A 25,998-nucleotide genomic window follows, 5' to 3' on the forward strand; every position below is an offset into this window, starting at 1 on the left:
GAAGCTAATTATATCTACGGTCTCATATCTACGAAGGGGAAGCTAAGCAAGAAATAGAACACAAGGATTCTAAGAGGGTTCTAGATGTATTAAAAGATCTTTGTGCAGGCTCAGTCTCTGACACAAGCACAGACGGTTCTATGATAGGAAGGAGAGAGAAAGGGAAGAGCCTGCGGGAATGTTCACATGCTTTGATGACACTATCTACTGAAACTAATCGGTGTAATGGGGGTGAAATACTGTGTAGGGATCAGGCTGTGTAGAACCAATTCATAGAAATTGTTAGAGATGCTGCTCTTTGTAGTGAGCTCATACGACAGGTGAGGCAACCTCTGAGTATGTTGTTTGTTGATTTGCAAAGGGAAACCAATTGTTTTTGTGAGGAGGACAGTGGCGTGAGGAAAGTTGCCTTCGCATGGGAAGGTGATTTTGAGCAAGCTGAATGTAGGAGTATTACCTCGACTAATGCCCCTCCGAAAGGAAATGCTTTTTTTCCTAGGGCTTTGGGATGCATTAAGGCAGCAGGAGGCTAAACTTGATGGCTTATCATAGGAAGGGAAATGGCAGGGTCCATCAACAGAAAACTCTTCTCCCCTGTGGTGAGGAACCAAACTACGGGAGGGAACTTACTAGGCTCTGAGGATTCATTTATTTCATAGGAGGAAACATTTTCTAGAGTGACAAAGCCCAGTCATGCAAGTCCTTATGGGAGACATTCAAGTCCCCTGCTCATTTGACACAGGTTGAATGGTTGCCACTGTTACCGAGACCTTTTCCAGGGAACATTTTGAGTGTAAAGGAGAAGCGTTTTAAAGGAATGTGGGTGGTTGACCTTGAAGCTGGCGAATGGCTTGTCAATACCCTGCCTTGGTAATACGCAGCTTGATGTGGAGGGTGTGGGCAAGGTGGTTCCACAGTGAGGTGTATTGGTTGTTACTAAACATCCCACAGGCCCTGTCACTAAAATAAGAAAAGAGCTGTGTCAGGCCTAGTTGGAATGGACGCAATGAAAGAAAGCAATAAGCTTTTGCCATTTCATCCTATTTCTAGGTCAGACAACAATAGTGTTAAATCTTTTAGTGGATTTGTAAAGGTGCTTTCTTCTTCCACAGATTGAAGAATCCCTTGATGCTTTGTGGGGAGCCCAGTGGTGACTTGGACAGTTGTTACAACCAATTAGTAATGGCTGAAAAGGATAGACAGAAGACTGCTTTCTGCCATCCCTTTGGGCTATATGAGTACAACTGGATGCAATTTGGTCTTTGTAACGTGCCAGGGACCTTCCCGAGACTAAGGAAGAATTCTGAGAGAGTTTTCAGTCAGTTACTTAACCAAGACAATGTGGTTGTGTTTTTTTCCTCATTCCAGTAACACCTGGTTTGCCTTCAGCTTTTGTTCCAGGAGTATTGTCTCAGGGAAAGATGTAAGTAAATAGATTTGAGTATTTAGTGTCATACATGGGACGTTATCTCTCATAGCAAATTCTAATGGATCTGCCGGATACGACTAGAACTTCTGAAGAGGTTAATAGCTCACTGGCCGCAGGAGTTGGTGCTAATCATGCAGCTTTTTTGAGTAAACAAGGCTCCTCATTCATTTTACCAGTCTATTCCACTGCCTTTTTGGCAGCCCAGCAGCAAGCAGATCCAGTGATTTTGGCAATATTACACCAGGACACAGGGAGGTATGGATCTTCTGAATAATCACAGTACACGAACCTAAGCCAAACGAAAGAAGACTACAAACAAAACAAAAAATGCAATCCAGCACAAATGGTGAACATGCACACAAGTGGAAGTATAACAATCATTAGTCTCTGCGATAATAACAACGGGGATTCGGTTGGGTATGCTCTGGCTTATGCTCCCTTTGGATTGGTGGATAAATCTGGATAAATACTTTTAGAATATTCAATAAAGGGTGTTGACGCGAAACGACTGTATTAAAACGAAGTGACAGATGTCATTGTCAAGCTTGTGAATATGCATAAATGTTTCGATATAAAAAAAAAATGTTGATGGTGCATAACATATTTATTAGCAATTGCGAAAGCACTTACGAAACATATGATATCAAATAAATCTCGTATGAAAATATTACATTTATGTTTGACTTGATAAAGTAACAAATTTACCCCTTACTTTATTATTTGACGGCGTGGACAGATTAGAAAGCAAATATATACTCAGACCGATTCTGACCTCCTTTTCGTGCCTGACTACCGTGTACACATGTACTTCCGTATCACAAACGCATGATCGGAACACTGGAACTGCCCCTACTGCATGGTTGATTATTAGATATTGGGAATTATTGGGAGCATTTCACTAACAGACAAAAAAAATAACAATACGACTGCTAAAATTGGAAAATAGCTGGCTGGCTATGTCTAAACCAAAGCTGGTCGTGTTTGACCTGGGTAAGTTGAAAAGCTAGCTAACTATGGTATATGTAACTATAGCTAAATACTTTAGATAGCTAGCTCCAGGGTCTGTATAGTATAAATAAAAATAATGAATAACTAGCCATGCAGCTAATACCAGAGCGGAACTTGACATTGCTAACGTAACTATTACTTTGTCTAACTATCATGTTTTTGTGTCTCATCCTACATATCTTTTCTTGTTTACTTTTTATTTCAGATTATACTCTTTGGCCGTTCTGGGTAGATACCCATGTGGACCCACCATTTCGTAAGGACAAATCGTTAGTAAATAAATAATTTAAAAAAAGATCAATAGCCGAGTGATTGCCTTAGTCTATGACCCATCAAAACTCGTACTCACTGAAATCAGCCATGTATTTTCAGATTTCAAATCATCCCTCACGTACCTTTTCCGACAGGGGAGTGGTGTTAGATACTGGAAGGAAGAAGATCCAACTGTATCCTGACACAGTGGACGTACTGACTGCAATACATAGCCAGGAGATACAGATTGGAGTGGCATCACGGTCAGTTCACAGAGGTCAACTGCATGCTATTTCATGTTATAATGGTCACTTCAATTTTGTAGCTTTTAGGTTGGGGATTTTTTGAAGTACATAGCCATTATAAATAATATCACTTTGCCTTCTATTCCTCAGCACTGGAGAGGTAGACGGAGCCAATCAGCTGTTATCCCTCTTCAATCTCAACCAGTACATTTCCTTCAAGGAAATTTACCCTGGGTCAAAGGTCTCTCACTTCAGAAAGTATGTGTTTTGATCAATGGCATTGGTACTGGATGTATATTTTTTTGTGTTGGTGTTCTTTGTCCAAATGTGTGTGTTTGGATTTGACTGTGTTTTTTTTCAGGCTCCATGCAGACAGTGGGTTCAAATTTAGTGAGATGATGTTCTTTGATGATGAACATAGGAACATCACAGACGTCAGTAATCTAGGTATGCAGTACATACAGTAGGCCTACCCACTAAAAAAACATATATAAAATGTATATAAAACCTATACTGCACCTCTGTAAAGATACATGCTTTCAAAATGATTCCACACCATCAGAATTGAATTCCAATAACCATGTAAAATTATCTGTACATTGATTGAGCATCACTGATTTTGATATCATGACAGTTGTTTTAAAGTATAGTAACTCAAAACGTTGCAGAAACAGTAAACACAAAAGGAAATTACAAAACAAATAACTTTACTTTAACTTACCCCCTGAACTCTGCTTCCTTTGCCAGGTGTGCACTGTGTGCTGGTTCCTAAAGGAGTGACTATGAAATTAGTGAAAGAGGAGCTTCTCCAGTTTTCCCAGGTTGTGAAATGAACGCTTGGGCAAGGATGAGGAAAGATTTGATGCATTTATGCAATACATAGACTTGACCTTTGGGGGCACTGTTGCACTGCCATTAACCTGATTTATACTGAATGTTAGAACTCAATACCTCAGCACTTAAGGTTACTGCAGAGCATTGTGTAAGATGTAAAAAACCTTATTTCCTTGACCTTCTATGTGTTAAATGTCTATGTGTAAAACACATAGAAGTTTTATAGGTACTGTATGTATGGAATTGGAAGTGAAGTACATCTGTCTTATCTTGAATTTACCAATTCAATTATATGTATTTATTTAGAGAAAAATAAATATGAATCTTTTAATATTTGTCTCATTTTGTATTTTCAAATCCTTTAAGTATTCCATGGCAACTGTGCATATTTATGGTAATAAGATCCCTCATATATTGGTTGTGTGTTTTTATATTAGCTCATATGTATTCACATTTACTAATCGATATGACCATTTACTCACGGTTTTCATATACTCCTCTCCCTCATTGCCTTCCTGTTCTTATAAGATCCAGACAATTCTCTACACCTCATTTTTCTCCCCAAAGAGCTAAAGATTGTTTGCCAAATTGATCAAGTGCAAATCGAATTCTCATTAAGATGGTTGGTTGATTAAGATTTAATTTCCCTTGGTTTGCAAAGAGTTTATCCAATACCTATAGTCTCGGCTAAATGTAGTCATCACATAGTATTGGAAAACAACATTACCATTCTAATGGCTCATTCTAAAAGCAATGAGTTTTGCAGCAGTGGAAGTAATGAGCCATACAGGGTTTACGCATCTCGTATCTCAGAAGATCTTTTGGAGGGAAATATTAATTATAGTCATCATATTAATCATTTTCTAGTTGAATTATTCATAGTATGGTCAACGGTGAGATTGTGTGCGTATGCTTTCACAATTTCATCTCGGGATTTGAAGAAAAAGCAAGCTTGTGCTGTAGGAAGGAATGCAAAGTGAAAATCTGACTAGGAGATCACTACTGCGCCATTAGGACACAAGGCCTAATATCAATAAACACATTTGTATTGGGCATACTGCTTGTATCAGAACTACCGCAACTGGGAAACAATCCTGAGGGAAATAACATGGCACAACACACAACTTCAACACCAACCATTTAATCACTACAAATAGGGATGTGATTGTTCTTTTTCACTGCGTGAATTAATGTTTTTCATAGTGACACTTTCATGGTTTGTGTGAAATCCTCCGCTGAGTAATAACCACCTTGCAGTGGTTGGTATTTACAGTATACACATCAGAATCATGTCGCCACAGTAGGAAACACTCAGCTTTTTACAAGGCTCCTTTCTTCAAGGACATTTTATCTCTGGTCAGTGTGCAAATTGCATAGTGTTTTATAGAGTTTACTACCGTGACTGTAATTACTGGGAGTTAGACAATACATAGCCGGCTGTCCGATGCCAGACAACACAGTTCTGAGAAATCCATCTTGATTGGGATCTGTTGTAGTATATACTACAGGGTCTAATGAGAGTTTTCCATCAAAAAAAGTATCCATTTGACTGGATGTTGTGTGTAGATTCTTAACATCCCTAATAAACTGTATGTTCACATAAGTTCTGTGAATGGGTATCTTGTGTATGTAAATGCAAGTGTGCTTTATAGGATTGGTTCAGTTCCGTTATCTGCCTCTAAGTGTTGCATTTGGGAACCAGAATGTGAGTGAGAGTGCCCCTATTAAACTATCAATATTAAATATCACAATTCCTTTTCATTTTTCATAAGGCCTATTTTCCCACAATGCAGCTTTTAGGGCTGGGAATCAATATTTCAAAAAGTGAATTTTTCATAACTTTCACTAAGTGCATTATTCATCTCAGTTACAAGGAGTTTTAAAAGTGACAGATTTGATATGCTCTTTATAAACACAGTAGGGGTGAGTTTATGACGTGTGCTCCATGGATACTCTGTCATGTCTTGGCGGTACATAGCCAACAAGCAGTTTTGTCATTGAACCGAACACAACATTACTTTCTCTTTGTAGTTGAGCATAATGCCCCCGTATTGCTTTTAAGTTGCATCAGTTGCAGTGTTTCACCTAGCTCTTCAGACTCCTATTCTGTCTCTTTAATTCGCAGGTTCTCTAAAAGTCCCACCTTGAGACCTGTTTCCCTTCATCCACCGTGCTCTCAGTTTTGCTCATCTCGTTGACATCCATACCTTGGCTCCCGTCTCCTATCGGTGTCTCCTCCTCCACTGAGCTTTCCCATTCTTCTTGTTCTCTCTCTTCGATTATCTTCACTAGCCTCTGGAACTTTGGGTCCAACTCACACACTGATTCCATCTCTTGCTCCTCCTCTCTCTGCCCCTCGCTCTCCAACGAGCTCAGCGACCCTGCCCGGGAGTCCCCCCCTTCAAACTCGTAGGTCTGCAGTGAGTCATAGGGCGGCTGGGATAAGTCAAAGGTCACCTGGTCCAGACGGTGCTTCAGGAACTCCTCCATCCTCACAGGCAGGGAGGAGTTACAAGTGGCCTGTCCCACTGCTCTGTCAGACACTAGTCCCTTCCCAATGCCCCACCCACTGCCGTATCCCAGCATGCCTCCAGAGAGGGTCAGTAATTGTGGGGTCAGGTCCCTTTTACCCACTGCATACAGGAACTCTGCACTCCCTGGATACAAAGTATTCCCGGTCACGGGTATCCTTCCGCCGCCCTGGTTGAGTGAACCCACAATGCTGTATTCTGAGTCCCCCAGTGTGTTGTTGTGGGTTAGATTGGTATTTATCTGGCTAACACCAACAGTGTTTTCATTCTTCTCTGAGTTGGGAAGAGTAGAGGAATCTGTATCCGTGTCGTCTACCGCAGAGCTGGAAGCTCCAGTGGTGGTGGTGATCTCTGAGGGGGATGGATCTGGCTGGTTCTGCTGCTCTGATGAAGAGATGCTGCTGCCACTCTTGCAGGATGAGCCATTTGGGACAGAATCTGTCCTATCCAGCACTTCATCTGTCACTACAGGCTGCATCTGGGGAGGAAATGCATGTAATGAGGTCTATTAAAACACTTACAAAAAAAGAGATTGACATTGACACAAATCACTGCAGCTTATAACACCATTACATTTATTTCATACATTTATTTTATATTCAAGTCAATAACTGACCGTGATCGGTGCCTGGTCAGGGGACGGCCGCCTCTGCTGGGTGTCATTCTGCACGCCTCTCCCCGTCTCTGTGTGTCCGCTGGCAGCAGGCGGGCTGCCCTCTTGTCCGTCTCTGCTGGGGCACCATGTCTCAGCGGGGTTGAGATGAACCGCTCCAGGCTCCAGCAGATCAAAGGTGTCCTGGTTCTGTATGGCTGGTGAATTATTTCCCACCTGATTGGCAGGAAGCCCATAGGTTCCCATTAGCTTGGCCAGCTGTAGACCTGACTGGAAGGTGGTGGGCTCCTGACGGCAGTCTCTGAGGAGCCCAGGCAGCGCGTGGATGCTGTAGCAGAGGCGTCCGTAGACGGGGGCGGAGCCAGGACACCGGGGGTCCACTGCGGATTGAGGGGTCCGGCTCCAGCTGTACGTCCTGGCCTGGTTCTGCTGGGTGTACCATCTGGAGGGAAGACGAGCATAAGGCAGAGGAACACAAACACACGCACGGATGAACACACTCACGCACGAACAAACGTCAGAGCTCACATGTTCCGGCTGTCCTGCATGCGTTGCACTCGGTGCATGCTCTGGAGTGCGGTAATGTCAAAGGCAGCTGTGTCCGCCTCCCCTCCCCCTTCGTCATCGTAGGTGATTATGTTTTCCCTCACATCATCCTCCTCAAATGGGGAGTGGGAGTCTCGCTTCTGATGGCGCAGAGAGAGAGACAGGGCACACACCACTGGGGGAGAGAGGGGGAGAAGCACGGCACCGTAAACGCCACACATTGACTGTGCAGTCCTTTTCACAGGATACTAATGGACAGATAAATAGACAGGCCAATTGTCAGACAGTCAGATAAAGAAATAAAAAGGTAGAACAGGTAGACAAATAAACAGACAAATAGACTGACAAATTGAAAGGCAGATATAGAAAAAATAAAAAACACAGCAGAGAAACAGTCAGACATAGACAGACAGAAACATAGACTGACAGAAAGATTAAGAGAAAAAACAGAACGACACAAACAGACAGACACATTTAAAGGCAGACAAATTGACAGACAGACAGAGGTCAGACAGACACTCAGAGTGACACACAGACAGGCAGAGGTCAGACAGACAGACAAAGATCAGACAGACAGAAAGAGTTCAGACTTACCGAGCAAAGTGGTGACAAAGGCCAACAGTACCAGCAGGGTGACCATGCTGAAGATCAGTGATGGAGAGGCAGAGGGGAGAGGCAGACACACCAGCTGTCTCTCCCAGCCTCGGTCCCTCTGTCTCCCCCTCTCCTCGGCCCGCATGCCTCCTCTCAGACAGGGACACACGGTCACCGTGACAGTCCCAGTGTTGGTGAGGCCCGACGCCCCATCCCGTAGCACGACTGGCACATACAGTGTGAAGAGCGAGGATAGGTCTGGGAGGGGCTTCAGGGCCGACTGGAGAACCAGGCTCGCTGTGGCACCTGGGGGGGTTCAACATGACAATCATTCAGGCCAGTCGTCAGGTCAATAGTGCACCAACGCCAGTCTCCAGTCCAAATGGCCCTTGCACAATGTTAACTTTTAGCAAACTTCAAATGTAATTGAAGAAGGCAAAAGAAGACATTGGATTTTCTCCAACCAATCTCCAAAACCTAGTCCAGATTTCAAAGTGAAATAAAACATTTAGAAATTCCTCCACATTAATTAATAACGAAGATGTATTGATTGCCTAACCCAGAGTAAATACTTGGTGAAAGCACCTTTGATAGCCTTCAGAGCTGTGAGTCATTTTCATTCTTCCACCCCTGCTCACCTCTTAGGGAAAGATATACATCTTATTTTGTAAAAGAATTGCTCACGCTCATTCAAGACTGAGAGTGGACTGGCTAACTGTTCTCCTTTAAGCAATTTTTTTTTTAATTTGCAGAATAAAATATAAAATGTTATATTTTTAAAGTTGGATTTTAAGGCTGCAAAATGTGAGTGTGCCAGGGGTGTTTAGACATTCACCAGGTACCGTAAGTCATAAAATAAGCACTGGAATTTCAAAATGCCCTGTGACATACAGTTACAGTGAGAAGCAAGTTCACTGTGATTAAGCTTGTCAAAAAATCATGCATGTGATCATTAATAGTCCAGTTGCAGAATTTCATGCTCGGGGGAAGAGAGTGGAGGAGTGTGACAGCTTGATAGAGAGGCTGAACATAGCTAAAGGCACCTCCACTCTCCCTGATGGTGAGGTTGAGAGCCGAGCTGGACTCTGGAGGGAGGCTAAAGTGGATGGTGGAGTCCTGTCCTCCCTGGTCCCTATCCACTGCCCGCACCACCTGAACAACCTAGAAGACACAGCAGAGGGGATACATGCTACTGGGCACGTTGGAGAAAACAGTCATAAAAAGGAAAACTGACACATTGATCTGGGCAGGTTTGTTTGGCGTGGCCCTGTGGCCCTGTGGCCCTGTGGCCCTGTGGCTCGAGTGGGTGTAGTCTGTATTACTCTAAAAACACTACAAACCAACTCATACATTCCTGGTAATCTGGACGAAGTGGATCGAGTATATAACCCATTTATGATCACATCTTGTTTAATAATGAAAGGGAGATAGTTATTTACTTTAAGTGTCTTTTTTTTGTTTATTTGTAAACAGATGATTATATTTATATATTATTTAATAAGGAAGGAAAGTGTGTGTGTGGGGGGGGGGTGTGGATCTGAGATACGCATTTATTTGATTGAGCCACATTGGAACATTTTGAAACACTTTTGCCATCATTCGGGTCCTTTGTTGTTTTTCTTTGTTTTTATTTTACGAGCCGTTTAAAGTATGGTTTCGATCATGAAGGGCTTCAGACTGATTAAGTGAGTTCCGTAGGTGACTGGATACTGGCTGCAGCACTGACCTGTCCGGGGCTACTGGAGTCACACACTGACGTTGTGTACTGCCTGTCCAACTCTGGCGCATTGTCATTCTGGTCCAGGGTCTCTATGGCAACCACAACCCTGGTCACAAGGTTGGGGTTGTCTGCAGGAAAGGAAAAGAAAAAAAGGGAAGAAATTGGGAGAAAAAAAAGGAAAGGAGTGCCTACCAAGTTTAACTTCACCTCTATCATAGAATTTCGTAGTTCTCACCCAAGGGCTGAAGTGAGTGATATGAGGGAAAAGATGACTGTACTAAGTCAGAATGCTTGTAGTGCCTAGGGGTAGCTGAAGCAGTCAGGAGGCCTCACCTCTCTGTGTAGCAATGACGGTGATATTATGCCACTGCTCGCGCTCCCGGTCCAACTCCATCACTGTGGTGATAAGCCCGCTGTCAGAAGTAATACGGAACAGAGCCTCCGGGTCTGACTGGGGATCGATGGAGTACCTGAAGGCACAGGGGAGGGAGAGAGAATGATAAGTAATAGTGAGTGACTGATGCAGACGCTTTGTCCAGGGCCTATTTCTGTGTCCTACCTGATATTATTGCTTTGTCCTGTGTCTGGGTCCACAGCAGAAACCCGGCCTACGCTGCAAACGGGAGGACAGTTCTCAGACACGTCCAGGCGGTAACGGGAACGGGAGAAGCGGGGGGGCTCATCAGCGTTGAGGACCATGACACGTACGGTTGCACGGTCCTTAAAAGGACCCTTCCGGAGAAACCGCGTGTCCACCACTGGGTTTACCACTTCCACAGAGAACGAGTATGAACTGCGCGTCTCGTAGTCCAGCAACTGCAGAGAGAAATGCAGCCTGTGTTTCACCATATTTTTCTATAATCATTTCAGCCACATTGTTTTCTCTCTGCCCTTTGCTTTCTCTCTCTCCCTCCTGAACACTATTTATAATCCACTTTTCATATCCCTGGTCCATTATAGTCATTCATGTTCACTCACATTCGACCTGATTCAGTTTCAAGCTCTCACCTTCACCACACTTTGTTAAATGTAACACCTGATGCCCTAAGTACTTGACACCACGCTGCAGGAAACACGGGCTCCCAACCTATTTCCCACATGGTGATTTTATTTCAGCTGCTAACCAGAATCATTTTCAATTAGTTGTGAATACATTTCAGGCTATTTGGATCCCTTGCCTATTGCCTATTTCCAAACCAACCAAGGTGAATAATGTTCTGTTTCAGGTAATTAAGTTTGCTACGTTCCTTGCAATTACATAAGAGGATTCAGAGGGAGAATGACTGAGGAAAAACTGTTCAATTAAACATTTCTTCATTCAAAACATCCTACTGCCTTGCATGATTAGAGTGGAGGGTATTCCATGCAGGCAACACAGCTGTTTTCTATTATTTTCACTGAATTCACTGCCTGGTAAAAGTACCCTGGAGAGCTATGCTGAGTTTAGCCCCCCACATTATACCTTTCTGGATGTTTTTTAAGGTTTATTCTGATACTATATATATGGTCTCCCTCCTCAATTTCTCACCTTGTTTAATACAATGATCGCTTCCTGGTCTCTTCCTGTGATATTAAACATGTCCCTCCCCCCCTCTCCATCTAGGATGGTATAGTCCAGCAATGCGTTCTCTCCCATATCAGCATCTGTGGCAGAGAGTCGACCCACCTCCACCCCTGGTGCTGCCAACTCAGAGATAGAGAACGACCAGACACCTATATGTACAGACAGACAGAGAGAGAGAGAGAGAGAGATTTCACATTTGTTAATTATTAGTTGAATTACTTATTCTGATTTTCCACTTGCTTAGGCAATAAAGAAATATTTCCCATGTCAATAAAGCCCGCTTGAATTGAATTAAACTGAGAGTGAGTGAGAGAGTGAGGAAAGGGCAAGACAGACAGTGAGCGAGAAACCACACTGATGAATGACAAGGCACAGACTGACTAAACATACCGTTAAGAACATAAAATGATACAGGAGTCATTCCAATAGACCTCAGGGAAAATCTTTACAGTAAAGATAAAAAACAAATGTCTGTGTGAGCGCCCTGCAGCCATGGAGATGGCAGCCAAAGTGCAGTAGTCTGTGACAGCATGGTTTGGCAGTCGCCTCTCGACGATGACTCTTTAAGTCTGCATCTCTCTTTGATGCTCTACAGTTACTAACTGTAGGATCAGTGCCATGGTCTCGCAGTGAACAGAACAAAGAGAACACAGCGCAATCTAATGATGCATGTTAATAATTCAAATATTTGAGAATTCGACACATGAAAACACACCTCTATATCTCCAGAGATGAAACAAGAATGGAAAATCAGTTGTTTGTTAAGACACATTCTCCATTTCCATGTCAGGTAAAAAATCCTGACCGACCATGGAGAGCTAGAGTGAGAGGACAGCTACAGTGCCTGAAAAATTCTGTGCACTTGGAATTATAAAAATTGCTTGAGAGAAAGAAAGACGAGAGAGCGTTAGTGGGGGTAGCAAGAGGAGTTGGAGGAGAAGAGTGAGAGATGGAGAGACATACAACATAGAGGAATGTATTGTATGTCTCAAAGCGTTATATTCTGCAGTGATTTTATTGTCTATTGGAGCAGAAACAACTGAACTTTGGCTGAAATATTAATAGAATGGAATGTAGAAGATCTTGGATCAGAAAAAGACTGACATTATCGCTCATTGTTTTCCATGAGGACCTTTAAGTACTGTTTAACGTCACTGAGAAATCTTAAAATACATTATTAATTTAGGTTGGTGACCATGGAAATAATGATGATGCTGGTGATGATGATTATGGTAATTATGATGGTGATGAGAATGGTGATGATGATGATGATGATGATGAGAAGTAGGAAGAGTAATACAGCTTGTTCATGGAATTTGCATTTGCTTTGCAATGATGAAACAAAAGATATGACTATTCAAGAAACTCTGCCTAGAATGGCATCACAATAAACCATGATCAGAACAGGTTTTCCAGAGTAGGTTGTTCATGATCAGAGGAGCTGCTGTGAGACATAGCCCTGGCAGGAAAGACCCTAAAGATACAGTTTGAAATACTGTAGCAGAAAGAGACCAATGCAGCCATCTTAAGTGTCACATTACAAGGCATTTCATCATGCTAAACATACACACACACACACACACTCACACACACACACACACATACACGCATACACACACACACACACACACATATACACACACGCGTATAAACAGAATTCTAACACAGTTGTATCTAAAGTTATAGGAGTTGAAAACTGGAGTAGCAAACGCCAACAACCAAACCAAGACAGCAGCAAGACAAAGGCCAACAACCGAACCAAGACAGCAACAAGACAAACACCATCAAGAGAATTTGACAGTAGCACTGCTCACTCTTTCTGAACTGAGGCGGGTTGTCGTTGACATCGCTCAGGCTCACGGTGACTGTGGTGGTACCTGACATCCCCCCCAGGTGGCCCCCCATGTCTTTGGCCTCCAGGACGACCAGATACATGTCCTGACTCTCTCTGTCCATGTCAGGAACAGCAGTACGTAGGACACCTGGTGGAGGGTGCAGCAAAAGGGCACTAATTAACCACACAACAATGACAAAGACAGCTGAAGGGACCTCTGTGCACTGGGACGATGCACCTGCTTTAATGTCACAAGCCTTTGGGTACATGGGGTGTATGTCAACTGTCTAGGGCTGTACAGACGTCGGAGGGACGCTGTGTCATATGGTATCTCCGTTCATCCTGGCGGCCACCATACGGTTAACATGCAAGTTGTGTACTGCGGGTGGACCAGACCTGTCTGAGGGTCCACAGAGAAATACAGCTGGCCCTGGGTGACAGCATACACCAGCCTGGCACTGTTGCCGTACGTTGGGTCGTCCGCATCCGTGGCTGTCACCTGGATTATGGATGTACCTGTTACAGAGGGATGCTTCGGTGAGACTTCAGGAATGACAAATAAGCCCCCGGGACAGCCTGTCTAGACTGTAACATCAATGGTCAGGACGAGAGGGAGACCTGTCAGTCAGGCCCTTGTAATACCTATGTTGGCCATCTCCGGCACGGTAGCGCTGTATGGCTCATCCGTGAAGACTGGTGGGTTGTCGTTGATGTCCTGCACTCTGATGATGAATGTGGACGAGGGCTCCAGGGCACGGCCTGTCTGGCGATCGGTTGCCGTAGCGATGAGGCGATACTGGTCCTTCTCCTCGCGGTCCAGGGACTTAGTCACGTGGATGTTGCCTGTGTTGCCGTCGATGACGAAAACAGAGCCCACCCCCTCTCCTTCTAAGATATACTTGGTGCGCCCATCTCCTCTGTCCAAATCTGTATGAAGCTGGAGAAAATTATTGAGTATAAAGAGAAAAGCATGAAGACAAAATATATGTGGATTATATGGAGCCTACGGTATATCCTCAATACTGTTTTCTCTAAAACTTTTATTTGTTTACACACTGTGTTCAAGGCAGGACTGACGCGGAGCATGTATCATTATCATTAACAACCCACATCGTCAACGTAAACAAGAGCACGTCAAAATGAACGACTGACTCAAGACGTGTGGTTCAGTCAGTGTAAATCGAATGGCACCAGGTGCTAAGGGTACAGAGAGGGACCGGGATGAGTACTGATGCGCACAGCCAATTAACTCATCGGACCAAGCAGGCCATTAGGGGATTGTTAGGGTGTGAGGGCGCATGCCTGTAGACAGCGGCCCTCGAAATGTCCTGCTCACACATGCAGAACACTGACAGTCCAGCGTGTCTATCTGCATGTGTCCTCCTTTCTGTCCGTTTTGTCCATCTGTTCGTTATCTTCCCGTCAGAATCCATCTGTTTGCCCGTCTCCGAATCTTTCCATAACTTTGTTGTTCTGTCACCCCCTCTCTCTCACAGGACGTATACCTAAGCATATCTCCGACAGTCCGTATGTGCCCATCTGTTTCTTTACCTGAGTCTGTGTCTGTCTGTCTGTCTGCCAATTGTACTTGAAAATGAAAGTGCTTGCTTGTTTAGTATTTAATGGCGTACGGTAGTTGGATATTAGAGGTGGGTGGGTAAAAGGCCAGACACAGAAATAGAAAGCTAAAGAGATTACTCAGCCTTCATCACACAGAGAAGGCTTTCTGACCAGGAACCTTCACATCGCGCTTCCCTTAAGGCACATGTTCATAATCCACAAGGCAAAGAAGCACATGGTTCCCTACGCTCTGCTGCGGACATCCCGACTGACACTAAAAGCCTTCATTAGAAGTATACATGGAATGTTTAATACTGACTGAGTCGTATACTTCAGGTTTTAAAGTGTTCACTTATTCTATAGACAGTGGTTATTACATTGTTTTCACGTAAGAATAAAATCTAGCCGAGCAAAGGACATTGTTATTTTTATTATGTCAGAGGGTTTGCGGCCGCTATGGGCCCTACTTGAAACAGATGCACAGTGCATTTCGTCTCCCCAAGAATTCAAAAGTAGTACATGAAAACATTGGTATACCTGTCAAATGTCATTCATAACCCTTAGGTCTATAGAGCCGTAAAACAAGTGCGTGGGGGTGTGTAATTACGAATGCATGTGTGTGTGTAACTGGCTATGTGTTCGAAAAAGAGAGAGATCTCAAGAGGGAGGAATGGAAAAACTGTGTGTATGTGTGTGTGTGTGTGTGTGTGTGTATTTCAGCCGAGCGTGCAGTTAGGGATTAAAGTAACACACGATAACATACAGGAAGAAATGCTGGATGGGGGAGTGGGGCGGTTTATTCTCTCCAACCCTCTCCTCTTTCTCCTTAAATCTGCTATGATTCTGATCCCACGCATCGCCACAAGAGACATCTTTGTCCGTCTCCTTCTTCATCACACTCCCAGAAACACCCCGTCCCTCGCAGCCCCCACCTCTCTCGCACCACCCACTGCACCCCTTACTCTCAATCTAATTGCTAGCGCAGTCATGCTGTGCATCCGTCGCCATGGGAAAATATTTTCTCTGTGGGGTTGAAACTTATCCAGTCCCCCCAAAAATAAAAAAACTGTAAAGGAGATATTTTTTTACAATCTCTGATATAATTCCCAGAAGGCTACTTTTCCCCATCCCCGCTGCCTTTCATCTCAGCGTTCCCTTCTCCTCGCTCATCAGTTTGGCAAGGATGTTAAGTCATATGCTTCTGGTTGATTTTCTTCTTAAGCTTCCAGGAAAATTCTCTTTCGTTTCCGTGGTGTACTCCGCGATGTCCTCACGAATGGTTCTAGAAATGTCTTTCAAATCGCACGGAACATAAACCTCTAATCATGTATGTGACTCTGGGTGTGATACTGTATGATCACATCAGACTATCTTTTAGTCCTAACCAGCTGCAACACGCTTGACGTAATATCCAAAACGACTTCGCTCTTCGCATGTTAGGTCCCTCCGGGCGTCTTAGCTATCTTAGGCCGTGAATCAGACTTGTGAACTAACTACAACAACATGGATAACAACAAGACAGAGAGGATCATGTATCCGCCGAATGAACTAACATATCTTGCCGGCTGTATCAATATCAGGCAGAGGGGAAGATGAAACATTTATGAGGTGTACACAGCGTTGGCTGGTGAGCTTCCATCTGTGGTGTCATAATAAAGTATGCTGCCTGCTACCGTGGCTGGCAGAGTTCCCTGTTAGCGTTACAGATAATATAATCCTACACGCGCGCACACTAAAGCTGCCAGCAGCTGCATTAGCAGCCCAACACTTTGCTTGTGAAGTGTTACGAGTAACCTCCAGGGATCTGAATGGATCAGGTGTGTTCTGGTTTCAGATCTCTCTAATTATCATCAGACTGGTTAAGCGCTAACTTACTGACTTATTTCAGTATGGTAGTGCATTTTGTCATCAGGCTGTTGTTCTAGAAACGTGTACCACATTTCAACAAGTACAATCCTGAGTAGAATAATTTTCACCCCTTACCATGTCTTAAGATTTTGCTTTCTAAAAAGCAATTACATTCATGTTATTCCCCTGCAGATCTATACAATTTGCTACAGACTTTCAAAGTGAAAGAAAATGTATGGAAATGTTTCTAAATTAGGAAATAAGGATGCCTTGGGTGGTCCAGTCTGCTGGTGCTCATGCATTACTGCAGAGAGGGTTTCGATCAGTCCCTTTTCTCATTAGGCAACAACCCTCTTGTCTGTCTGAACATATGTTTTAAAGAAATAAAGAAATACTAAAAAGGAGGTATCGATTGTACATGTCTTCACAACTCCAAGTCATTACTTGGTGGAAGGATGTTTGGCTGCCATTGCAGTTGTGAATCACCTGTAATGACATTCTTCTCACTTTGCCGAGGCCTTAGTGCAGCATTCAGCCATTTGTTTTTGTGAAAGTTGCTCAAGCTATGTGCATTTATTTAGCAATCCCTGATGGACAGGATTATTCAAGAGCCCTCTGACCTTTTAATGCAGATTTAAAAGTGACTAGAACAGGGTTGTTCAACACTTATCCAAAGAAGTTTAAGGATTACAGTTTTTTTGTTATACCAGTAATTGCACTCACCTGATGTCCCATGAACCCCATTTCCAAAGAAGTTGTGACACTGCATAAAATGCTAATACAAACAGAATGCAATGATGTGCAAATCATTTATCCCTGTATTTAATTGAAAATAGTACAAAGACAACATATCAAATGTTGAAACTGAGAAATGTTATTGTTTTTGGGACAATACATGCCCATTTTTTTATTTGATGCCAGCAACATTGTTTCAAAAAAGTTGCATCACCTCTTCTTTTAATAATACTCTGGTTGCGTTTGGGAACTGAGGAAACCAATTTCCTGTAGTTTTGAAAGTGAAATAGGATTTCAGCTGCTCAACAGTTTGGGGTCTCCTGTGTCATATTTTTGTCTCATAGTGCGCCAAATGTTTTCATTGGGTGAAGGTCTGGACTGCAGGCCGGCCAGTTTAGCACCCAGACTATTTTATTATGGAACCATGCTGTTGTAATATGTGCAGAATGTGGTTTTGCATTGTCTTGCTGAAATAAGCAAGACCTTCCCTGAAAAATATGTTGTCTGGATGGCAGCATATGTTGCTCCAAAACCTGTACATTGTTCAGCATTAATGGTGCCTTCACAGATGTGTAAGTCACCCATGCCATGTGCACTAATGCACCCCAATACCATCACAGATGCTGGCTTTTGAACTGTGTGCTAATATGGTAGGTCCCTCTCCTCGGTAGTCCAGAGGACGCAGCATCCATGTTTCCCAAAAATAATTTAACATTTTGATTTGTCAGACCAGAGGACAGTTTTCCACTTCGCCTCAGTTCATCTTAAATGAGCTCAGGCCCAGAGAAGGTGGCTGCGGTTCTGGATCTTGTTTATATCTGGTTTCTTCTTTGCATGGTAGAGTTTTAACTTGCATTTGTGGATGCAGCGATGTACTGTGTTCAAAAACAATGGTTTTCAGAAATTTTCCTGAGCCTAGGCAGTGATGTCCACTACAGAATCCTGCCTGTTTTTAATGCAGTGCTGCCTGAGGGCCCAAAGATCATGGCAATCCAATATGTTTTTTTTGGCCTTGTCCTTTGCCTACAGAGATTTCTCCAGATTCTCTGAATTTTTTAATGATATTATGTACCGTAGATGATGAAAGCCCCAAATTCTTTACAATTTTACATTGAGAAAGGTTATTCTTAAATTGTTGCACTATTTGCCCGCGCAGTTTTTCACAGAGTGGTGAATCTCTCCCCATCCTCAATTCTGACAGAGCCATCCTCTCTGGAATTATCTTTTAATACCCAATCATGTTACTCACCTGTTGCCCATTGACCTAATTAGTTATCCACCAGGTTAAGTATTTTAGCATTACACTTTTCCTGTCTTTTGTTGCCTCGGTCCCAACTTTTTTGAAACATTTTGGGGATCAAATTCAAAGTGGGCATATATTTTTCACAAAACAATAAAATGTCAGTTTCAACATTTGATATGTTGTCTTTTTGTTATTTTCTATTGAGTATAGGGTTTAAATGATTTGCACATGATTGCTTTCAGTTTTTATTTACATTTATGAAGCGTCCCAACTTTTTTGGAAACGGGGTTGTATATATGCGCCCCCGATTAGAGGATTGCAATGAACAAATTGATTGAAAATGAGGGCCAGAGTTTATATTGGTTTAGATAGAGTTTAGATTGGTATAGGTAGAGTTTAGAGGAATGGAAGGTTCAGGAAAACCTAACACCTCTTAGAACACCCTGGTATTGAAATGTGTGCCAATTTACAAGGGAAAGAAATACAATGTACCCTGGGGTTAGGTTGTCATAAGCCCCAAGCACGGTTTTAATGTACATGTTTACATGCAAGTCCTTTTATATTTGTTTTGACTCCATAATCCTTGACAATACAAAGAGATCAACAACATCAGATTCACTACACGTTACTGGCCTGTATGGCAAAGTGAAATGAAAGGAGCTTATTTTAACAACCCCCATCCTCTCTTCTGTTTAAAACAAGGCTGTTAAGTAATGCTGCGACAACACCACATCAACAAAACATCACGTTTTGGCTAAATAAAGAATGTCATGTTTGGGTCATATGAAATGTAACACAAAACCTTTCAGTATTTTCAAGTATTGTGGTGGCAGCACCAGGTTATAGGTATGCATGTGATCGTCAGGCACTGGGGAGTTTGCCAGGTTGCAAATATATTTGAAAGGAGCAAAGCATAGGTTAAAGGTAAAAGGAAGTCTTCTGGAAATCGAATATAGTTTTACACTCAGATTTGTGCCACTCTAAAATGGAGTTCTGAGGTTTTACTGTTTTTGAGTGGTCCAGTTTCCCTTAAATTCACTTGGCAATTAGAGACACATTTAAATATTGCAGTCCATCAATTATTCCCAAAATAATTTATTGAGCTTGAGCAATTTTGGAGTAAGTTTTTTTTATTCACTGCTTGAATGACTTCCAAAAGTGCAACCACCAATTACTAACTCTGGAGTGTAAAGACATTCAGTTTTTATTTGAAAAACATTTTGTAACATTCTTTCACTTCTAAATTTCAAAGTATGTTGCATGGATCTGTGTGGGGAAAGAATTACATTTAATAATGTTTAAGATTAGATTCAAAAGGCAGCTAAATTTACAGACAATGCAAGGAGTGTTTACACTTTCATATGAAATCACACTGTGTTTGTAATGATAAACCTGTTGTGATGAGGTCTTACCCGTCCAATGAGCACTGGTTCTGGACCTCTGTACTCCTCAATTACAAAGAACTGGTTCCACTGCCAGCTCCGCCTACGACGAGAGTGAGCCCACTTTCCTTTTTCTGTTAATCCAGGAGCTGGTGAGGTGTGGGGTTTTATAAGAGCCTGAGCATTCTGGCCAGGAATCACTGCAGGGATGGTGTTTTCTGCAGCCCATGGTTTGGTTAGGTCTTCCTGATTATTGTGAGTAATAACTGGAAAATGAACCATCAATGAGCTACATCCTCTTTGTTCTTTCCACATATAAACTAAGACAAGAAGAAGCACTGTTGGGGCGGTCATCGCGAAGGTAGAATTCAGTCAACTCTTTTCAACGAAAGACTCTCCAGAGCTAGTGTTTTTTCTCTCCTTGGATTCTGCTTGTCTCCTCCCTGCATGATGCTTTTCTTGTCCAACCCCAGGGTCAGTCTTCATTCTTTTTGCTTCTCATTCTCACACATATGCATTCTTGTTTGGCTGTTACACATGATGTAGGACCCTTTCACAGCCAGAGTGCAGTGGACCAGGATTACCTGAGAGGAGAGATAGTTAAAGTAATCTCAGTTGTTTTAATTAAAAGGAGAGCAAACAGCTCTGAGGTGCAGGAGGCACGCTGAGATGTTGACACTGTTCTCATTAACTTCATAAGACCTGAGGGGGACTGGCGGCCATTTTACAACTCCACACTGTGGGAGTATGATGCAAACCTCGTTTTACTGCCTGCATTGTGTTTTTGCATGCTGTCTGTCCAGATGTTTAATGTATACTGAATTGAGGAATTTGACACCATAGACATCAGGTAATAGAAAAAAATTATCTTTTATAAAGTTGCATAAAAATCCAGAAATATCTATTAAAACAATGCAAATATTCATACATGCACATAATGAGTCATAAAGAAATAACCTGTTGGTTTATTGCTTTATGTGAATGAGGCCGAATAACAATGTTCATTATGGGTTATGAGCCTGACGCAGAGGTATAACAGAGGTTTTGGTTTGGAGGTTGACTTTGGGCCTGAAAGTTTAAGGCACAGCTTCCCTAGTTTTGTGTTTCAACCATCGGTCCACGATGTGACTGATGCATGTCCTCCTAAAGATGCTCTCCTCAAGCCTCAGTGTCAAGTGGTGAAATAAGTCCCCCTTAAGAGATGAATTGGACTCGTAAATATGTCCTCATTTCCCAGAGGTTTAACGATCCGAGTTTCGTTAGTATTAGAGTCAGACTTCCGGCCATTGATCTTCCAGACTTTGTGCAATGAAAGCTGTCACCAATTTAACAAGACTGAAAATGAGTAATCACAATTCCTCTATCTTCCTTTCTTTTCATTTATCCCTTCCTCTCTCTCTCCCTTCCTCTCTATAACTTCCTCTCTCCTTCCCTCTCTCTTTCTACCTCTTTCTTCCTTCCTCTCTCCCTCTACCTGTGCATTTGTCATTGTCACGTTTTATCTTTCCCTCTCTGACATATAACACAGAATCACAAAAAAACACTCAAATTATACAACAGCCATTTATTTCTGCCTATAACAATTTAATGCCAGTCAACCTCCAAACCCAGAGCATTCCCATATCCTCTTTTTGTATTGTATAGCCTCATCTGTGCTCGCAGTTGCATCAACATTAAAACATCTGAAATTCTATTACAAAATCCTATCATTTAGATGCAAATCAGGGCCCAAGTTAAAACACAATTAACCCAAAATGACTGTGTAATATGTATTAAAATGTTTAATTTATCCAAATTTAGAATGTTTACAGCAGGGACACAAGACTAATTCATTTCCATTCAGCAATTGCCCTAGTTTCTTAATGCTTGGGAACAAAGAACTAATTTGAGCTTTTGATCGTACGGAACATTGTCGACTTTGTTCTGTTCCTTTCGCCTCCTCACATCAATTCTTTTGCAGAAGAAGAGGAAGAAGAGTAGATAACTGTTGAAAGTATTTCTTTGTATTTTGCACACATTAATGTCCCCTCATCAATATTAATGCTAGCTGTGCACTCAGGCTTTCTGAACCAATGTGTCTGCTCCCTCATCTTTAAACCATCCCATGTATGTCCTATCTGAGCCTTTCAGACCCATTCTCTTCAGTATAATGCTGCATCTTTAAACCATTTACATAAACATCCAGTCATAGCACTGCCTGGACCATTTGAAAACAGTTAGTTTAAGTGTTCATATTGTTTTAATGTCTATCACATAACAATTAGTGAGAAAGAAACAGGCTCATGTAGCATTTGAGATGCATGTGTGAGGGGAGGGGACTGGAGACAGTAGAGACAATGAAGAAAAGAGTGAAGGGGAATTCACAGTTGCTGGTTTCGGAGGGGGATGATGAGTGGTGACACAGGCCTAAATTGCAAATGGCTGTTTCAGTCTCGCTTCACTGCGAGGAAGCTGTTTCATTTTTATTAAAAATAGCATGTGCATGTCAGGCCTTTACATAAAGATATAGCGAGAAGAGGGAATGGGAGAGAGAGGAGAGAAGGAGTGGGGAAAAGAGAGGGGGGGGGGAGAGAAGAAAACAGTAGGAGGAAGGAAAAGAGAGAAAGAGTGGGAGGAAGGGAGAAGGGGACAGAGGGGGACAGAGGGGGAGGGCGGGGGACAGAGGGGGACAGAGGGGGACAGAGGGGGAGGGAGAGGGTATGTGAAGACAGGAGAACTTGGCTGGCTTAAGCAGCAAAGACAGGCAAAGATATTTTGCTCCACCCGTGCATCTCCCTGACATTCTCCTTCCTTCCATTCATCTTAATGTTTCAAGACTGCTCAGCCTCTCTCTCCCCTCCTTCTCGTTTGCCCCCTCTCTCTCCTCTCAGTGCAGTGAGTCCTCTTCCCAGTCTGTCTAAATCAAACTGATGAGGACAGGCCTCTGTCTCGCTGTACTCAGCACATCACTCATCTTGCCATTGTCAACGTCTGACATTCAGTCACTCAATCACAGCTCTACGTTGTGGCAGCGTGCTCTAATGATGTGCTAGTGTTTATGATTCAGCCGTACATTCACTTGACAAAATGAATGCTTTCAACAAAGACTCTGGTAAGTGGGAACTGGGGAATATCTATACTGGCTGGCTAATGTGTTTGTGTGTGTGTGTGTGAGAGAGAGAGCGAGAGAGGGAGAGAGAGAGAGAGAGAGAGAGAGAGAGAGAGGTGTAAGAGAAACCTACTGGGCACAAACTGTTTGAATCACTGTTGTTCACAAAGTATTGTGATGCTGAATCTGTCAGAAACACACCGGAATTTCATAAAAGTGATCTTCCAGGGTTGTTTCCTTCTCATTTCTACAAGTGCGGCAAGCATTATAATTAGGTTAAACTTACTGCAAGTGTGCCTTTTCAAACACTTCATTATTACATAATAATAATCTTAGATTGATTTTCTACCTTCGACACAATGACATTTAAACTGATATGATATCAGGAAACAAAATATAGCCTTGATAGCCCCACCCATTGGAGTGTAATATACCTACAGCTGTCCATACTCTTCCATACTGTCAGTGACTACAAGTAGGGCGGTTATTGTGAGGATTATTACTGATGTCTCTTAATGAATTAATATACAGATTAACTGTATCCATCAAAGTCATTCCAAAGGGTACGTTTAACAATTTTTTTGTCATATACACAATAAATTACACATTTATGCTTGTATAGCAGAATAATTCATCAACAGCCGTTGTTTACATTCAACTGGGGTCCAACTAAAAATGGCAACAAAAAAAAGGCAATACACATAGGACTAGAGTTTCTGGATTTGTCTGATTTTAAATACAATCTGAATGAATCCCACATATACATTATATCACACATCTAAAATGTTATTAACGTCAGATCAAGTCAGCAGCTGCTATAAATGTTGACATTTGGTTCTTTTGACAAAAAAAACACATTTGAATATGACATTTGTAATACACTATATAGCTTATAGACAATGTTGACTATACTATTAATTATTAATTAAATTAACATCTCCAACTAAATCTAAATGATACAATTAAGCTGTTTGCTCAGACTACATTACTTATCCCTGAACTTTAATAACGTTTTTTTGTTGTCAACAAAACATTAAATAGTACTGTTGTAATACCATGAATAGCCTAAAGTTATGGCTACAAAAAGCAAGTAATTCTATTTCTTGAGGTTACTGTAAATATACTGTAAATGTAATCACAGACCACATGTGTGTTCTGTGAACGTCTGGGGAAAGCTACAATAATAATTTGTGCAGAATGTTAAAAAGCATTAATCACTTTTAATGTTATCACAATTGCAATCCAAAAAGATTGGTTAGGCTATTAAACTGAGCATATAAAATATATCATTTAGTTGTAAAAATACAAAATATCTGAAATTCCCATTTGAATTCCAATCTGTGTTTTTAAAAGATTAAACTAGGGGTGATACCACATTGAAATGATGGCCAAATTTAACATCTGACATTGTTTTTCCATTGGAACTAGGTTGTGCTTTTAGATGGTTAAAAGCATGACACACTCTAGGAATTTAACGCCGTTATTTAGTAATTAAATAAAGGTTGAACTCTCATATATATATAAAAAATTACCGACATTTCCACGTTGAAATTAGGTGGCATGCCCAGTGGAATGAGTATGAACATCGTGCATGCGTACGTGCGTGTGTGAGCAATATGTGCTGAGTGGAAATACAATGGCTGATAGATAATATTCTCTTTCTCTCATTGATGTCTAAAAGTAAACGTGTTGTATACGTGCGAATGTGGTTCGTGGTCTCATTCTAATTCAAAGCTTTGTTTTTTCTCTCCCTACTCCCTCTCTTGTCACAGACAGACACAAACGCGCACGCATCCAAGCTGTTCATTTGCATACTGTGTAGAGACACTAAAAAGCCTGGAGCACGACCTTGTCTTGTTAGAGAACGCTGGAGATGTGACCTCTCTGACGCATGTTAATGTGATTTACACACACTTGGTCTAACTATAATAATGAACGCAACGCTAACCATTCCGCGCTACAGGCGACGCGCTCATCATTTTCATTACCAGTGCGGGCTGCAGGTGAGAGTTTCGCGCGCAGCTATTCTCTCTCACTCTCTCTATCACACACAGACACATACACACAAACACAGACACGCACAGACAGACACACAGACAGACACACACACACACACAGGTGCGTAGCCTACAGGAAGAATGGGAAGCTATCACATTGGTACCATCTGTCAAATCTCCGCTTAGTTCAGTCAACCAGAATATTTCCGCGTTTGGTCCCTTCCAAAGGCTCTTTTGGATAACTCTACATTGTTAACATTTCGCCTACTGCTAAAACAACTGACATCTATCCGTGGCTGGTTCCAGACATCTGAAGGCAAAAATAATGATATACATTATTTTAGTATATTCACGACATACGCATCATATAATTTAGGCTATATGTCAGTTTCACAATCACGTATCGGTATTGGAGGAACATTTCTCTAGTTGCCATGCATAAGACTGTAAACTGTCAGAGACTCAATAAATTGTGAACTAACCAATCGATACCCCATCCTTGACGCAAGACGCATGGGCTACAGCGGACTACAAATAAAACTGCACCCCATAAAAAAATCAAACAATCTGTTCCGACCCATTTTTATCACAAACATGTATCACAGCCTTACCTTTTAATAGAGCTATAATCTCGCATCCCCTTTGTCTGCCTCCGATATTTAAGTGAACGCGCTGAATGAAACAACTAGAATCCAACGTGGGGAAAGAAGCCGGTGTTCCGTGTGAGCGCGCGCTCATACACTCAACTCTCGCTCTCTCCAGCGCTTGTTAGACTCTCCCTAAAAATTCCCTTTCACTCCCTCTCTTCACAGGCCCCTGTTCTCCTCGCGGGGTTTAACGCTTGTCATATTTTTGGGATATTGTTGACTCGGCTAAAATGTTTTGAGCCTTCATGGCAGTGTAATTGTGGGCATATTCGTCTTGCATTCTGCATATAGCCTATTCGGGTACGTCTAAACCTAGCACTTAGTATAT

The 25,998-nt window shown here is 42.2% G+C and overlaps 2 protein-coding genes across 2 annotated transcripts; one reads left to right on the forward strand and one right to left on the reverse strand.

Moving 5' to 3' along the window:
- Positions 1–551: 551 nt before the first annotated feature.
- Positions 552–4,099, forward strand: mdp1 (magnesium dependent phosphatase 1). Its single transcript, XM_010872118.3, has 6 exons — positions 552–2,419; positions 2,643–2,706; positions 2,845–2,952; positions 3,085–3,192; positions 3,296–3,381; positions 3,682–4,099. The coding sequence occupies exons 1-6, from the start codon at positions 2,386–2,388 to the stop codon at positions 3,765–3,767; spliced, it is 486 nt and encodes a 161-aa protein (XP_010870420.2). The 5' UTR covers positions 552–2,385; the 3' UTR covers positions 3,768–4,099.
- Positions 4,100–4,893: 794 nt separating this feature from the next.
- LOC105011795 (cadherin-24) lies at positions 4,894–25,950 on the reverse strand. The gene is made up of 14 exons (XM_010872122.3): positions 25,635–25,950; positions 19,969–20,522; positions 13,813–14,107; positions 13,567–13,686; positions 13,151–13,318; positions 11,301–11,485; positions 10,332–10,588; positions 10,106–10,242; positions 9,779–9,900; positions 9,096–9,213; positions 8,053–8,358; positions 7,441–7,633; positions 6,916–7,354; positions 4,894–6,777 (listed from the first exon to the last, which is right to left on the reverse strand). The coding sequence occupies exons 2-14, from the start codon at positions 20,290–20,292 to the stop codon at positions 5,899–5,901; spliced, it is 3,543 nt and encodes a 1,180-aa protein (XP_010870424.3). The 5' UTR covers positions 20,293–20,522; positions 25,635–25,950; the 3' UTR covers positions 4,894–5,898.
- Positions 25,951–25,998: the final 48 nt, after the last annotated feature.

This window comes from Esox lucius, chromosome 8 (assembly GCF_011004845.1).
Source record: "Esox lucius isolate fEsoLuc1 chromosome 8, fEsoLuc1.pri, whole genome shotgun sequence".
Taxonomy (NCBI): Eukaryota; Metazoa; Chordata; class Actinopteri; order Esociformes; family Esocidae; genus Esox; species Esox lucius.